At 35.8% G+C, this 16,315-nt stretch overlaps 1 protein-coding gene across 4 annotated transcripts in view; it reads left to right on the forward strand.

Moving 5' to 3' along the window:
• The window catches only part of LOC127064490 (tyrosine-protein phosphatase 99A), a 328,206-nt gene that overhangs the window by 120,651 nt on the left and 191,240 nt on the right, over positions 1–16,315 (forward strand). For all 4 annotated transcript variants that reach the window (XM_050995614.1, XM_050995616.1, XM_050995613.1 and 1 more), the window contains one exon: positions 1,706–2,035. In XM_050995614.1, coding sequence (XP_050851571.1) covers positions 1,706–2,035 — 330 coding nt within the window. The remainder of the gene's footprint in view (positions 1–1,705; positions 2,036–16,315) is intronic.

A 16,315-nucleotide genomic window follows, 5' to 3' on the forward strand; every position in this document is an offset into this window, starting at 1 on the left:
TTTATTTTCATATACGCATACTTCTCATTTATATTTCTCGTTGCATTTTTTTTTTCAATTAAAAATATTTTTAATTAGAATTTGTATATGTGTGTATATATATATATATATATATATATATATATATAATACATATATAGACATTTTTGCCTCTCGAAAAGAAAATATTTTAGTTCAAAGTTTCTACCAGTTTAGACGAGATCTTGATAATAAAATGGGATCGTTATAATGGATACAAAGAGCAATTGAAGTCACTCGTTTTCGTTGTTCCATTTCTTTATCTCTTTTCTTTCTACAAAAACTATTCATGAGAGAAAGAGAAAGAGAATGATCGGTGGTAAGAACTTATCTTCAGTGGCAAGTAACACACAGAGGACATAGGTAGTCGTACTTAGTTTGCTTATCTACTACTCGTAAACTTACTAACGATTAGCATCACGAGTGTAGCTCCATTGGACTGTCGTTGAGAAATAAAAGAGAAGAAGAGAGGCAGAGAAAAAGAGAGAGCAAGAGAAAGAAAGAAAGAAAGAAAGAAAGAAAGAAAGAGAAAGAAAGAGAGGTTGGTAAGGTGAAAACAGTAGGACGAGTATTTACTCAGAATGTAATAAACTTGAGAAGTTTGCGGTATAACTATATAGCACCGTTGCCATAAGAGGAAAAGATCGTGAATCGGACTGGTTGTCTTATTTGTGGTGAGGGATAATTAAGTTTGTACGCTGTATGTTAGCTTTCTCTTTTTCTCTTTTTTTTTCTTTTTTTTTTTATTCTTCTCTTTCTTTTTTCTCTTCTTTCATTCTGGACTTACTATTTTACGTGATACGAAAAATTATGGACTTTAAAGATAGTTTCATTTTAACCACGAAATATTTTCTTTTCGCGTGAAGATAAAGATAACGGGAGAAAAAAGAGGAAATATCAGGCAATAATAAATAAAAAAGAAAAAATAACGAAAGAAATAGAAAAAAGAGAAGGGAAAAGGAAAAGAGATGCAAAATGATAGAAGTTTCGAAAAGCATTCGTGATATTTATACGTCCAAACGGAATCATTCGTAATCAATGCGAAAGCACGCATGCGAGGATATGATCCCAGGTAGTTTTTAATCCGGCTACAAGCATACGGCTAATAACGCAACGAGTTACATTGCGTAAAATGGTACGGCTGTGAATCCATGGTCGTTTTATTTGATGTCGAGGGTAATGGTAGTGGCAGGATTCGCTTGGATCGTACCAACTCGAATTTGTTTCTCATTTTTGCTTCTCTCTCTCTCTCTCTCTCTCTCTCTCTCTCTCTGTCTCTCTGTCTCTGTCTCTGTATCTATCTCTCTCTTTCACGCATTTCATATTTCATAGTTTCTCTCATATTTTTGGTATCGTTACGTTTGCAGTATACATACACGCATATATAGTTACATATATACATATATATTTTGCCTATGCGAAGTTATCCTCTTGTTTTGGGAGTTTTTTAAAAATGGATGAGAATTTTGTGCTCTTGTAATACAGTTGTAGATTTCTTGATATACATACATACATACATACCGATGAAAATATAGAAAAAGATATTTCTACGTTTTGTTTCTGTTACGTGATATTTCACGATGTCAGAGATCAGTTATTCTTTTAGTGACTGACAAAAGGTCACATTGTTAATATTAATAAACAAAGTTATTTGGATTAATGGAACGACCTTCACGTCTCGTTTCAGATGACACGAATTCGTTGGTCGAGGAGCTCGTCGTCGAGGCCGGCAAGAACGTGACGTTGAATTGTCCAGGAGTGACGGAAGACTCTCTGGTGTATATGCTCGAGTGGCGAGCCAACGGTATGCAGCTGCTCGAGTGGCAGGCTAACGGGATGCAACACGAACATGCCAACAGGGGCACCGATGTTTGGACTCATCAGAATAGGGTCTCTCTCTCTTTGAAAAATTACGCTCTACAATTTCATCCTGTCACAGCACCGGACTCGGCCAAGTACGAGTGCCTAATAAACAATCGTAGTACACCGGATGCCGTCATTAAGCTCATCGTTCAAGGTAACTTATTTGTTTCATTTTGTTTTCTTCCTTTTTTCTTTTCTTTTTTATTTCATTTTATCAACACAACTTCTTGGAAACACGTTCTTCGTTTTCGTCTACGCTGTCTCGTGTTATATCTTCAGTCCTTAAATATTCATAGATTTTCAAACAAGGGAATGAAAGAGAATACGAGAGTTTAAACCTATGTACATAAGTACATATGTATGTTAGATTTACTCGTCGAGAAGCGAATAACAAAGATTTTGTTATTTTTGAAGAAGTCCCGACTCTTTGTATACGTTATGTACATCCATACACTGGCGAATATTGTAATAACAAACTGTATGCGTCAATATTTAGATCCATATTATACCTATTTCTAACAAGTATATTTTAACTAAATGTCAAGTAAATTTACACGCGTTATACATCTTTTATTATTGATACATTGAAGTATTTCGAAATGTTCATTAATCGAAGTTGTCATTGGCGTTAAATCACTTTCTTTCCATTAATAGATAAGTCGTATCGGTTATCATTGTTTCTAATGAAAGCAAGTGGTAATTCGAAAAGATAGTGATTGTAGCGTTAGCAGATATTGCTTTTAGTAACTAGAAATTTAGGAAACCTTACATGTACATCTATAGGGACTTTCAAAGGGTACCTCTCTACTAACGAAGGCAATTTGCAGGCCTTCTCAAAGTACGTTCCAACTATATACACTAGTAGCGATCTTCTTGTAACCTCAATATCGTTGTTTCAACGATATTGGATAAACTTGCCGCGAGGGGTTGCGTTCCTCGTTCGAATGTGAAAACGGTCTTCGTAACGGTCGAGATAATTATACATTTTCCTAAATTATCCATGGTTATTACCATATCATAGTTCTCATCGAAGTTGAGGGAAACTCGGTCAACACGTTTCGATTTCTGAATGAAATCGATTCGTTCAGTAGTGATATACAACATCTTGCATATTCTCTCTGACAAAATCTTCTCGTGTTTCTTCTCGAAGAATATAGACGTTGGTAAGTACAAATGCAGTTCCTCTGTTCTCTTCGCGTGGTTAAAAATGATGAAAACTTTTCGAGTGCACTTTCTATTGCTTTTAGCCAGCAGCTATGTGGCGAGTGAGAACGCCTTTCCACGCTTTTCGCATTGGAATATATCGGGACAGCATCAAAATCGCTTATCTTTGACAGAAGTAAAAACGAATCGTTTCTTCTTCGACCTGATTAGATTTTCTGTATCGTCTTTATGAATACCGTCGTTTCTTCTTTTTCATCTCTGTAATTTTCTCGATCGGTTCTCCCTTTTTGTGTATCCTGAATCGCGTAATGGTCACTCTTTGATTCATTCACTGTGGTTGCAATTTGTGTTCGGGGAGCTAGTTCACTTCGAAAGTTTCTGAGTTTACACAAACTTCGTGGTGAACTTTTAGGGGGGGGAGGGAGGGAAGGTAGAAAGAGGAAAGGATTGGAGGGATGGGTGGCACCACCCCGCCTAACTATCTCGGTGCTCGACGATCTTCTAATGCTTTATTTTAAAACTCAGTTTCTACCCCCACGGAGTGTTTGCTTTAAGTATTTACGCCTGATTTGAATTCGTCACGTGTAACTCACCGCGTCAAGAGCAAACTTTTCCTTGGAGGCGTCCCATAGACATTGGAATCATGAGAGAGTACGAGACCATAACTTCTATGGCATAACTTTGCTTGCCTCGTTTTGCGAATCTATAAAAAAGAAAAGAAAAGTTAAGAAAAGAAAAGGAAAGAAGGGAAAAGAAAAAGAAAAGAAAGGTAGAGAGAAAAAGAGAGAAGGAAAAGGAAAGAAAAAACGAAAAGCAAAGCAGATATCTCTAGCGTCATTTCTCATCCGTGTTACGTAGTAGTTGATTCAAATTCGATGCACGATTCGTTGCGCGATTCGATTGAAAGGATCTCTCGAATCTCTGAGTGAAACGACGTAAAATTATGCGACGGTTACCATGCCTTCCAGCGAATCATCTTATTCATGCTTTCTCCAAATGCACGACGAACTCTCCCAGTTCTCTCGGATTTTCCTATCGATACTACGTGAACTCGATTTCATGTCGATGGAGAATCGTTTTTATCTTCTTATATAGTTCTTATAAACTTGCTATTTCTCACATACTAAGATACAACTACCTATACCCATATATACACACTTTTATACTTATCGAATTTCGAATAGAAACTTATAATATGTAATTACAAATCGATAGATATCCCAAAGATTATTATTGAATTCTCTGATATCTATAAATTCGATATCGACACATTATTTTCGTCGAAATGTTAAAACTTTGAGAAATATCGTAGACGCAAAGTTTTTCGAACCGAAAGGTTTATATAGATTTATAGATCCGAAAAGGGTTTAAGTTTTTTTGATACTTTAATCGTAACATCCAAGAGGGTATATACGTGCGGAATAACAGCAGCCACGCAACATCTTTTAGAGAGAAAGAGATAGACAGATAGATACATAGATAAAGTGAAAGAGAGAGAGAGAAAGCGAAAGAGAGAAAGAGTATTTTGCCCGTACGTGTTTCCCACAAAGAATTCTGAACACGTAGCGCTTCAGCGGTAACCAATACCCGCGTTAGATCAACCATTAAAATGAATATTTCTGAAATCTCTGGAAAAAGCATATACAGATGTCTATCGGGAATACGTACCGACGAACGAGATTGGCTCTCGCGTTTTTCCTTATTTTCATCTCCCCGTTCGCAAAAAATCTCGGTTCCCGACTGAAAAATTCCCTGTGAGGCTGTCCATACTGGTCTCGGTCCGAGAACCGTACTATGCAGATCAAATTTCTTTCCCTTTTTTTCTTTTCTTTTCCTTTCTTTTTTTTCTTCTTCTTCTTTTGTGTGTTCCTTTCTCGTTTCCTTCCACGTCCCGTTTACCCGTAAAAATGAAATCTCTCGAAACGTTCATTCATGTACTTATTTAAAATGAAATGTTAATGGCACGTTAACGAGGACGACGACGATGATTCGACGATGATTCGATGACGATGACGATGAAGACGACGAGAATGATTCGATCTTAAGGCAAAGAAAGTTGTGAATAGAAAGAATCGTTAAAAATGTCTATACTTAGTCGAGTGATGTTATAAAATTCTATGGTGCATTTGAATGTTAAGTATTTTTCGTCTTTTGGGGAATGTAGATTCAAGATGTAGGTATTATCTATTATTATGGTTAGACTGAACGAATCCGATCGTCCTCGTTGAAATAAAATATTTCGAGTCTTATAGAGTTGGAATGCAGGATAAATGCAATCCGAATATACGACATTATTCATTGATACAGTATAAATAATTTATTATGAAAATTTTTCAAGGAAATCCAAAGTTCATGGATGTCCTTTCTTTTTCGCAAACAAACTCATCACATTCGTATAAACAAAGGAAACAAGCTTTGCATATTTTTAATAGGGAAAATACGAGAAAGGATATTCAACGCGTTCTTTGTGGCCGACGTTCGTCCTTTGCTTTCCGTTTCTCTTGGGAAAAGATGGAAGAACGAACATGTAAAGGATGTTGGTGAGAAAAGGATAGGAAAAGTAGAGATAGAGAATGCATGTGATGCACATAGCCGAGATGCATGTTAGACAATGGCTTCTGGTTTTGTCGCATCACCTCGTTGCGCCTTTTCCCAGTTTTTATTATTCTCCATCTCCTTTCGTTCTTTTCATGTCCGGCTGGTACATGAGAGCAGTTTCAAGCTGGATCCATACGGAAGAAGATAACTGCGTTTTCCAGAGAAACGCGTTCGAAGCTTTTGCTTCGGAGAAAGGACTTTGGAAAGAACGTTGGAACGTCGGTGATAAGAAAAGAATGAAAACGGAATTAGATAGAATTCAATGGTCGAATGATGCTTGCGACCACAGGTACAACGGCATTCCTTGTACAAAAGGATATTCGTGTCCTACTAAAGAAAAAACGAATTCACATATATGATATTTCTTCTTTGATTATGCCATATTAGTGTTTCTAATGCTCGTTTAAAAAATTTATCTCTATAAAGGATAGGAGGATTTCGTCAGAAGTATTTACAGTGCATTCGTTTATACTCCCTTACGGAAAAGTAAATAATAGAAAGAGTGAGATCAAGAGATAGACTAGTAGATAGAGTTTAAGGGATGAAACAAGATGGAAAGGTCGTAGGTAGGGAAATGTAGGATATTCGAGGAATACCATCGTCATTCAAAAGCACAAAGAACGTAGAGATGCATTTGTGTTCGAGGTTTAAATTATCATCTGAAGCTTTACCGCATCAGAAATCTCCTGGTTGCACGAGTATGAATAAGCGCGAGTCGTTTAACGGTACCTATGACATTTTCTTTCGACATTCTTCTTTTTTCTCTTGTCTCTTTTCCTTTTTTTTTGGCTCCCAGCAAAACAGTTTCATTCATATGCATGACGAATATACAAGAAGTCGGTCTGTTACGCGATCGTAACAAATGAGAGAAAGAAAGAAAAAAAAGAAAAGATAGAGAAGAAGTAGGGTGTCGTCAGAAACGAAATATCGGGTGTGTTCTAACGAGCCACGATTATTCCTTCGTCTCCACATCTATCAGCATCCCTCGATCTTCTGTAAATCAAACAGCACTAGATGCAGATATCGGATCGTTTGTATCAACGAGCCTCGTAACCACGATATTGTTTATCGATTCCACGTCATTATCGGCTTTCTGGAATCCATGTAGATACACGTTATCTGAATAATAGATCGTCACGAGGAACATAGCAATAGTCTGGTATCTATCTCTTTCATCTAATTTTCTCTTTTTCGATGGTGAATATGTAACGTTGAATAGAGAGGCGAAAACTCTTTGAAATTTCCATACAAGTCGTTAACTTTGAGAAAGGGAAATGTGAAGGATCAAACGACGATATTTGGTTGTACCAATCGACTTCTCTCTCTCTCTCTCTCTCTCTCTCACGTTTATTCTGTCGGCGTATTACGTCAGAGCGAATAATTAGTGCCGTCGAGCTACGAAGCCTTTAGGATCTTAAATTAATGGTGTATTCTTACTGCTTAGTAGAGAGTAGCGAAGGACGTGATGCGTTACCTAACTGCTATACCAGACTCTGTGTATAAGTATATATTCTGTGGTGCCGTTTACGTACGCGGATATATCTATACTCCCACCTTCTCCTCCTTTGCCTCCTCCTTTTCCTCCTTCTCCTCTTCCGTATCCTATTTCCCTTCTCTCTCTACTCTTCTTCTCTTCTCTCTCTCTCTCTCTCTCTCTCTATTACTCTATCTCTCTCTCTCTATCTATCTCTCTCTCTCTCTCTCTCTCTCTCTCTCTCTCTCTCTCTCTCTCTCTCTCTCTTTGTTGCTGTACTCGTCTGCATGCTGCAACGACGAACATGACTCACGGTATATAATTAGAGTAAATGAGAAAGGCTGTCAGGAATACCCTGGCGTACGGCGGATTTCGGAAGGGAAGGAGTCTCGACGTTGTAAACCGAGGTATACCCAACGAAAACGATTCTCCGCGTCGGTTGCAAGCTAAGTAGAGCGCTTCGTCCTTCCTACTTGCACACATACCTCGAAGAAAACCAATAGAAGTCCAGACAGAGAAAGAGAGAGAGAGAGAGAGAGAGAGAGAGAGAGAGAGAGAGAGTAAAGAGAAAAAATAAAAATACGGAAAATGGAGTGTTCTTTTACTTCTAAGAGAAAATTCATTGATACAAACAAGACTTTCTCTATGCTCTATTTAATTTCTAATAGATTTTACAACTTTCAATAATTTTAATAATGTCATTTGATCATTCAAGTATATGAATCATAATTGTTAATAATTTAATAACAATATAATGATATAGGATAAGATATGGGATAATTTTTATTATACTGTGAAAATAAATCGTATATTTTAGGTTCGAAATGTACACGCAAAATTCACCTATAATATGTCTTTTCACGAATGTTAAACGTCACGATTTCGTTCTATAAATAAAGTCACTGTCGTATTTCGTTTCTATGTACGAGGTGTACCAGGCACGACAAGTCGAAGTAAATAGGTCGAGTTCTGGAACGGCAAGAGAGTCTGGAAACGAAATGGGAAGGGTCGAAGGAGATTCTCTCTCTCCCTCCCTCTCTCTCTCTCTCTCTCTCTCTCTCTCTCTCTCTTTATCTCTCTTTCTCATTCGAGCGAATAAAATTTTTCTCCTTCGAAATTACTATACCGCTTTCGTCGCGCTATTGTCGACCAGACGATCTACCAAATGCTTTTCTTTCTCTCTCTCTCTTTTTATCTCTCTCTCTCTCTCTCTCTCTCTCTCTCGATCTCTCTTTCTCGCACTCGTTTTCTCTAGTTGCGCGATTTCGTTTGGCATCAGCGAATCGTGACTCTTCTACTTTTTACCCAAATGGCTGAGAATTCGGTGTGTTCCGACTGCTATCTCTTATTTTACTCTTTAACCCTTAACCATAATTTTTTTTTCTTCAAAATGTCTTAGAATAAAAAGGAAAATGCAAAGTGATACGAAGAGCGAATCTATCTATCTTTCTCTTTTTTCTTTTATTTCTCTATAATTTGTGAAATTCAGTTTATAATAAAATTGATGTCTCTGTTAAAAGCATTGCTTCTTTGTTCTATTAATTTATAAACTTACTTATGTATTATATTTATGAAGCTAATAAACCCTGTCCAATAAATGGAATTCCATTCCCTCACTCCCTCTCTCCCTTCCTCTCTCTCTCTCTATCTATCTATCTCATTTTCTATCGTAATTCCAGAAATCAGCCACGCGAGTAACGACAAGAGAGTATCACTAATCTCCATTAGTACGCAAATCGATTAGATCGGTACTAGGTGCAGAATGAATACGATTAATTATTACGAAGAAGCGATTTTAATCAAAGTAACAAGTTGACGTTTTTCGTGATAAATCAGTCGACTTTGATAACAAAAGTGTGCTGGTTATTCGACAAAATTACCTATTATCGTAATACGATCGATTTTACTCTCATGGTCCTTTTCATGCGATAGTATGTTCTATCCAGAAGAACGTTTTCCTTGAGTCCTTGGGTATCGTATAATTTCCATACGCTTGAGTTAGACAATTTCGAGAACGTTCGGAGAAACCACTTGGTTTCACATTGATAATTCAATCTCTTGGTCGTGCCAAACTGTCGTAAAGAGAGAGAGACAGAGAGAGACAGAGAGAGACAGAGAGAGAGAGAGAGAGAGAGAGAGAGAGAGAGATAAATTGATAGAGAGAAAGGAAAGTAGGAAAAGATACTCAAAGTTGAAGGAAGAAAAGGGACGATAGATAGGTCGTTGCAAACTTCGTAGTATCGATGACCGTCATAAATACCGTGAGTGCCTTTGAATGGTACGGAATTAGGGTTTAATTAATTTAACATAAATTCTCACCGTGCGAATTCCAGGCGGACCATTCAGGGGCAACGAAAGTGCCGAGACATTTATCACGTCCCGTTGGAACCTTTCCTAACCGTAGAATGTATGTAGTTCTTCTTGTAACTTCGACTTTTCTTTTCCAACCTTTTCTTTTATTTCTCGTTTTCTCGTAGCTTTTAACTAACACTTTCAGACACGCAGGTTGTCAAACTAGTACGGTACGGTCAAGGAAAAAATTATAGTTTGGTAAAGTCGAAGGAATAAGATAAGAAAGACTAATAAAATGTTATTAGTAATTCGAATAGAAGCGAAAAGTCGATTTAGTAATTTACGTCGAATTTTCAACGAAACGAGATAATATTTCTATCGACGTTTCCGAGTACCAATTGAATCTGTTTTTCTTGAAAAAGGAGCATGTACCTGATCGCACAATTCAGTTTATACTCATATCTTTCTCTCTCTCTCTCTCTCTCTCTTTCTCTCCATCTTTATCTTTATAGTTTTGCACCTTTTCTTATACACATACACACACACACATATATATAGAAGCATATACAGTTAGATAGAGTCACGAAAACTGGCCGAAGAAAATGGAATCAGGGACAAGTAGAACATTCACGGTCTATGTGGCATGCTAGCATAGGTGAAGTCACTCGCAATTCGCCGAGTTCCTATCTCGTTGCTCGAGAGATTTCGTTCTTACGAGCGCGTAAGAGGTGAAACAAGCGCGAGATTTTGTCTCGAACTAAAAGAGAAACGAGAGAGAAACGCACACATAGAGACAAAAATAAAGAGAGAGAGAGAGAAAGAGAAAGAGAGAGAGAGAGAATAGAACTAGTGACCCGTGCAATTTTAAACGTGAAAATCTTAAATCACCTTAGACCTTAGAAAGTTTACCTCGAACGTGCGAGAATGATGAAAAACGAGAGGAAAAGCTAAAGAGGATCGCGTGTCCATCGGAGAAGCGTGTCTTCCAGCTTGATTCATCGCACGTTTGGGAAATATACTTTTAAACGCGAAACTTTCAACTTCAACGTTCATGCATGCCGAACAAAAAACGTTATCTTCTCGGCGATATTACGACGAGTAACATGCGCTCTCTTGGTTGCTTTATTAAAAATTAAAAAAATAAAAAAAAAAGAGAAGAAAAAAGAACAACAACAACAAAACCAACCAAAATAACCACTAAGGGAATGTAATTAATTACAATCATTGAGTAACCAGGAAGTCGTGCGTTCCTATGTTCGGAAGGTTAAAGCGCTTTTACAGCCTAATCTGAATATTACATCGCGGTGCATTGCCAAGATCGAGGCTATTTACATAGCGCATTTTGGAATGGAGCCAGTAAGAAAATATTTATGATTTCTGGCATGCACCGATCCATTCCGATTTTGAGGTCTCGCAATTAAAAATAATGTCTTTCAATTCGATAAAATCCAAGTTGGGTATGTAGGTCGAGTGTTGATTCATCTTTGTTTCAATCTTTTATTTTAGACCCATATACGAAATTTTTCTGACACACGATTCTTCCTTTTTTTTTTTTTGTTGACACGAATTTTATTATTTATTTGATTCATTCAAAATAAAGATTTTCTGTTCTTTTTTTCTTTTTTTTTTATGCTTTCGCGAAAGTAAGACACATATATGTTGAGTTGAATTTCTTCGTGATAAATGTAATTAGTTATATAGTAGTAATCATTAAATACAATCTCGCAATGTTATTTAATGTCTGATTTTTGTTGTTGTTGTTATCCTTAAACTATTAATTCTTTCTTGATTTTATTTGGATCGATCGAACAATATCCAAACGTAAGTGAACTATAATGACTATAGTAGAGAAATTCTTAGTAGAACTATCGTTAAATCCCGTTTTATAGTTGTTTCCGAAAGATTTAAGATTCGTTAACGGGATCAAGCGTAAGCATGAAGGAAACTCAACGCAATTTTACCGGTGGTGGTTTAATCGCCGCCATTAGGGCACGATTAGCTCGGCAATCGTCTTGAAGGGTAGACTCGGAATCAGTTTTAAGGTGTTGTCGGTTGGGATGAAGGGTAGAGGGGAACTAAGAGAAGGTTGGTTAATTTCACGAGACAAACTGCAACGACTCACGTGCTGGTTGGTGAATAAAAGGAACGATTTAACATGTAAGTACTTTTGGCATACCACGCCATCAATACGTTCTCGTCTTTAAACTGAGAATTACTTTAGGTAGGAACATAACGAAGAAAAATAGTATTTTATGTTAAATAATCTGATAAAATGTTGAATCGTGTCGATAAGTATTTTATAATTTTGTGAATTAAGTAAAATTATTTCAAAAATGATCATAGTCTTTACGTAAGTGAAAAGAATAATTTAAAGGAATAAATTATTTTACTTTTTTAAATTACAATTACTTTTGGCATACTACGTTATCGATACGTTCTCATCTTTAAACTACGAGTTAGTAAAAGGAAGAAATTATTCTCAGCACTTATAAGTGAATTAAATCAAGATTATTTAGGAAATGATTACGGTTTTTACGTAAGTGCAAACAATAATTTCGAAGGAACAAATTATTAAGCGCAAAGAATAATTTGAAGGGAACGAAATTATTCTTTGCGCTTATGAATGGATTAAATTGAGATTGTTCGAAAAATGATTACAGTTTTTACGTAAGTGCAAATATATAATTTGAAGAGAAAAAAGCTTTGATATTTCTCGTCGATTTATTGAAATTTATGAAAAGAAAGAAACGATGGTTTCTATGATTTAATTCTTTTGACGATACAGCAAACTGACTTCACATGCAAATGCAATATTTACTTTACTATCGCAAGCGGTATTCTATTCATAGCTCATCCATAAAATTCTATGGGGTATGACACCAGAGAAGATTTACTCCTCTCCGTCGAAAGATATTTGTTATGGATTTTACGATATCTCTTTTAAGTTTCTATCTTTTTAAGAGAAAGAAGATCATTCACTTTTCAATCTGTTCAACTTCACCATTACGAAAGATATTAATAGCAATAATAATTATGTAATTAATATGGAAATGTAGTAAATTCACGATTACTTTACTTTATAAGTATCGTCTTAAGTTTTCCACGCCTCTGACTCGAAGCAAACGTCAGCAATGTGAAAAGAGGTCGTATATATGTATAATATATATGTATATATGTATATATATGTATTTATATATATGTATTTATATATATATATATGTATGTATGTAAGTATGTAAGAATGTATACATGTATATATGTATTCAACCCTTAAGCTAAGGAAGTCAAGTCATAAGCGGAGAAAGAAGAATAACAATTTTACGAGGCTGATAATCGTAGTTTATTGCGTTTATCGCGCATCTGATTTTTAATGAGACTCGCCTCGGTCACGAGACACCTATGTAAGTAAGTACTTACGTCCGTACGTTTCTAAAACACAAGGCTTGCTTAGAAATCGTATATATATATACACATATATAGGTATATATATAGGTATATATATATATATATACACACACACACACACATGTGTTCTTTGCATCCACGAGTTTTGCAAACCGAGAGCTCCCTTGTACACGGTTCTCGGAAGTTTTAACGTTCTGTATAACGCTTTGATCTATATCCTCGTTACATTTTATACCCTAAACTTGTAAGTAGGCGACTAATACCTAACGGTGAAGTCCTAACCGAGTTTATCCAGTTTACCACTACCGAATTACAACAAATCGTGTGAGAACGTTATAACATCGAAAATTAACGTGAATTAAATTCAATTTACTTTTTCACCTAGAAATTATTCTCTCTCTCTCTCTCTCTCTCTCTCTCTCTCTCTCTCTCTCTCTCTCTCTCTCTCTCTCTCTCTCTTTTTCTTTCTGTCTTTGTTTTTGTACTTTCGGCTTAAGCTTTTATGCCTTTTTTCCACATTGAAAATTTGTAACGAACCAAACTGAGACTCGCAATGTGCCCTCGAGAGACGATAATATTTCAGTATAGACTAATGCGACCCGTCGATTCTCGTTTTCCATTGGGATATCATTTCGATGTGTATTTCACGGAATGGTGCAAGCAGCCTTTACCCTGGAGATATCAATTTCTTTTCATGTTCCTCTATCTACCCACAAGCGCTCATTCTATTCTCTCTCTCTTTCTTTCTTTCTTTCTCTCTTTCTATGTCTCTCTCTTCCTCTTTATATATATATATATATATATATATATATATATATATATATATATATCTTTCTTTTCTTCTTTTACAAAATTTTCACGTGAATTTACAATTTCTTTTAGATACCAATACGAACGGAGAAACGAAACGAAGGAACGAACGAGAACGTTGGTATCGTTATCTACTTAAATTTCTGACTTCGAAGAAGCATTATGGAAAAGAAAGAAAGAGATAGATAGATAGACAGATAGATACAGACGGCACAAGTTGGTCAAACTTTACCATTAGATTTCGTTTCTACTTAGTAGTCGGGTATACGAAGTAAACTGCTCTTTCATAAATTAATTTCCATTCGCCACGGTCCGAGAACTTATGGTGAACTGGATAACGAACCGTGATTATCTCTGATGCTGAGCATTTTCCAAGTTTTCTCTGACCAAGCCCATCCAGCACATTATTATTAAAATGATATTCACCGCCAATCAGTCGCCTTCGCATTAATGTTAGAAGTTTCTCAATTCATAGAATCCCAGTTTTATCCATGGCGATGAAATTCCTTACAACTTTTTAGTTATTTGTCGAAACAATTCCTTTTTTTGTGTACTTGTTTTCTTCTTTCCCTTTCCCCCATCCCGTCCATAAAACGTTTCACCTTTGTTAAAATATTATTTAATATCTATTTTAACTTTTATTCATTTGATTTTATAATAATAAAAACACCAACGAAATTATATACAGTGACGATTATATCGTGAGAATATTAAATTTAGAGATGGACGGTTGAAATTTACGAAGAGACTTGAATTAGGAAGTTCACGTTTAAACAAATTCTCGACGGTGGAAAATTAGCGAACTGGACGCCTATGAGAGAGAGAGAGAGAGAGAGAGAGAGAGAGAGAGAGAGGCAGAGAGAGTGAATTAGACTGTAGCAATTTCGACTGAAAGCCACGGTGTGTGAGAGGGGCTAGTCTTTCCAAGAGAAATTTCGCTTCTCTCGATGTAACTATATATTATATATATATATAATATATATATATGTACATATATATATATATATATATATATATATATATATATACGTATAGATATGTAAAGTAGTGGATATTCTATGTAGGTAAAGTGTAATATCTGGTCGAATCTCTAAGTCACGAAAGCAATTTCGTAGTCACCCGATAGATGGGTCGGGGAATAGAATGCTTCGAATTCGACAATATCGGGAATATGTACGTACGTACGAACGAAGCTTTAGATTTGGAATCGTGGATATCGGTACTGATTCGATAAGTGACGTTGTCCGTTCTTTCGGACAACTGCAAACCATTCGGGATGAATATACGGAAAATTGAATCGACGGGGGAAAAGATTTGTTTGTACTACGAGTACGTACATATGTACGTACGTACACACATCTATGTACGTACATATATAGATCTCTCAGCGATGGCTTAAATTTTACTTTTAAAAATGTATCACGAGTTTACGAACGAAATATTTTCTTCCTATCGGCAAATCTATTTTAAATCGTTATATTCCTTGTTAAATGAATTACAATGACGATCAAAATGTTGTCCATTTTATAATATTATTATGATACAAGCTTGTATCAATGATTATTGGCGTGAAAACGTGTCGCGTGTTATTTTCCTCTCTCTTTTTTCTTTCTTTCTTTTTTCTCCTTTTTTACTTTAATCTGCGCCTTTATTTTCTTCCCATTTACAACGCAAGATCTCGGATAATTTGCTTGTACTCATTAAGAAATATCTAAGATTTTCTTTTACATGCTTTTGTCTCGTTTCGGATATGCAAAGACATGCATTTTATCTTTTCTTCTTTTTTTTTCGAATAAAAAGTATTTTAGTGTTAGATATTCGTCATCTCTTATCTCCCAAGGGAACCATAACGTAAGGTTTATGAAAAATTAGCATGTGACCGTTTAACTTCTTGGACGTTTCTTCGTTTTATGCAGGAAGTTCCGTGCAAGAAAGAAAACCTTAGGGGATTACATGGTTGCAATAAATTTTCATTGCGACGATGTTATTATTTCAAAATACCGAATGAAAATAAAACTATAATCAAGTTGGTTATCGAAGTATCTAGAAAATCGTATACTTCGATATGAATCTTTAATGAATATGAATGATCAAACACGTTGTAATTAAACGTTCAATGAGAACGGTTAACCAACTTTAAAAAGAAGAAAGACAGAAAGAAAGAGAACGATATTAAATGAAGGGATGCGTTACGTCACGAAAGCGTCGGAAACATTTTTACACCATTTTCGTAATTATCGCCTTGATTTCAGTAGAAGAGCGATTAGTCTACATTAAGGCCTTATATTACGACCACAGCTCATGCAACGTCTGGGACGGCGTAATTAAAGGGACGTCCGTTTAATCATCTCCCTTCCTCCATTTCCCATGAATCACCATAGATTCGAGATGGATTTACGCTTGGTACATTTTTCTTAGGTCGTATATCCTTGAATAGGCGTGAATAACACACAAGAAAAGTATTAAATCATTATTCTATAGAATCTTATATATTTGCAAATTAGAAGGACAAAATACTACTAGGATGTGTTTGCGAATCGTTCGATAATGTTTTTTTTTTTTAAGTCGTCACCGTCGTCTACGTGAAATGAAAGCTAAAAAAAAGAAAAAAAAAGAAGAAAAAAGGAATAAAAAAAGGGATGAATTTTTTATGGACACAAACTCATTTGTCGCTACATTTTTATTGATAAA

Source organism: Vespula vulgaris, chromosome 6 (genome assembly GCF_905475345.1).
Source record: "Vespula vulgaris chromosome 6, iyVesVulg1.1, whole genome shotgun sequence".
Taxonomy (NCBI): Eukaryota; Metazoa; Arthropoda; class Insecta; order Hymenoptera; family Vespidae; genus Vespula; species Vespula vulgaris.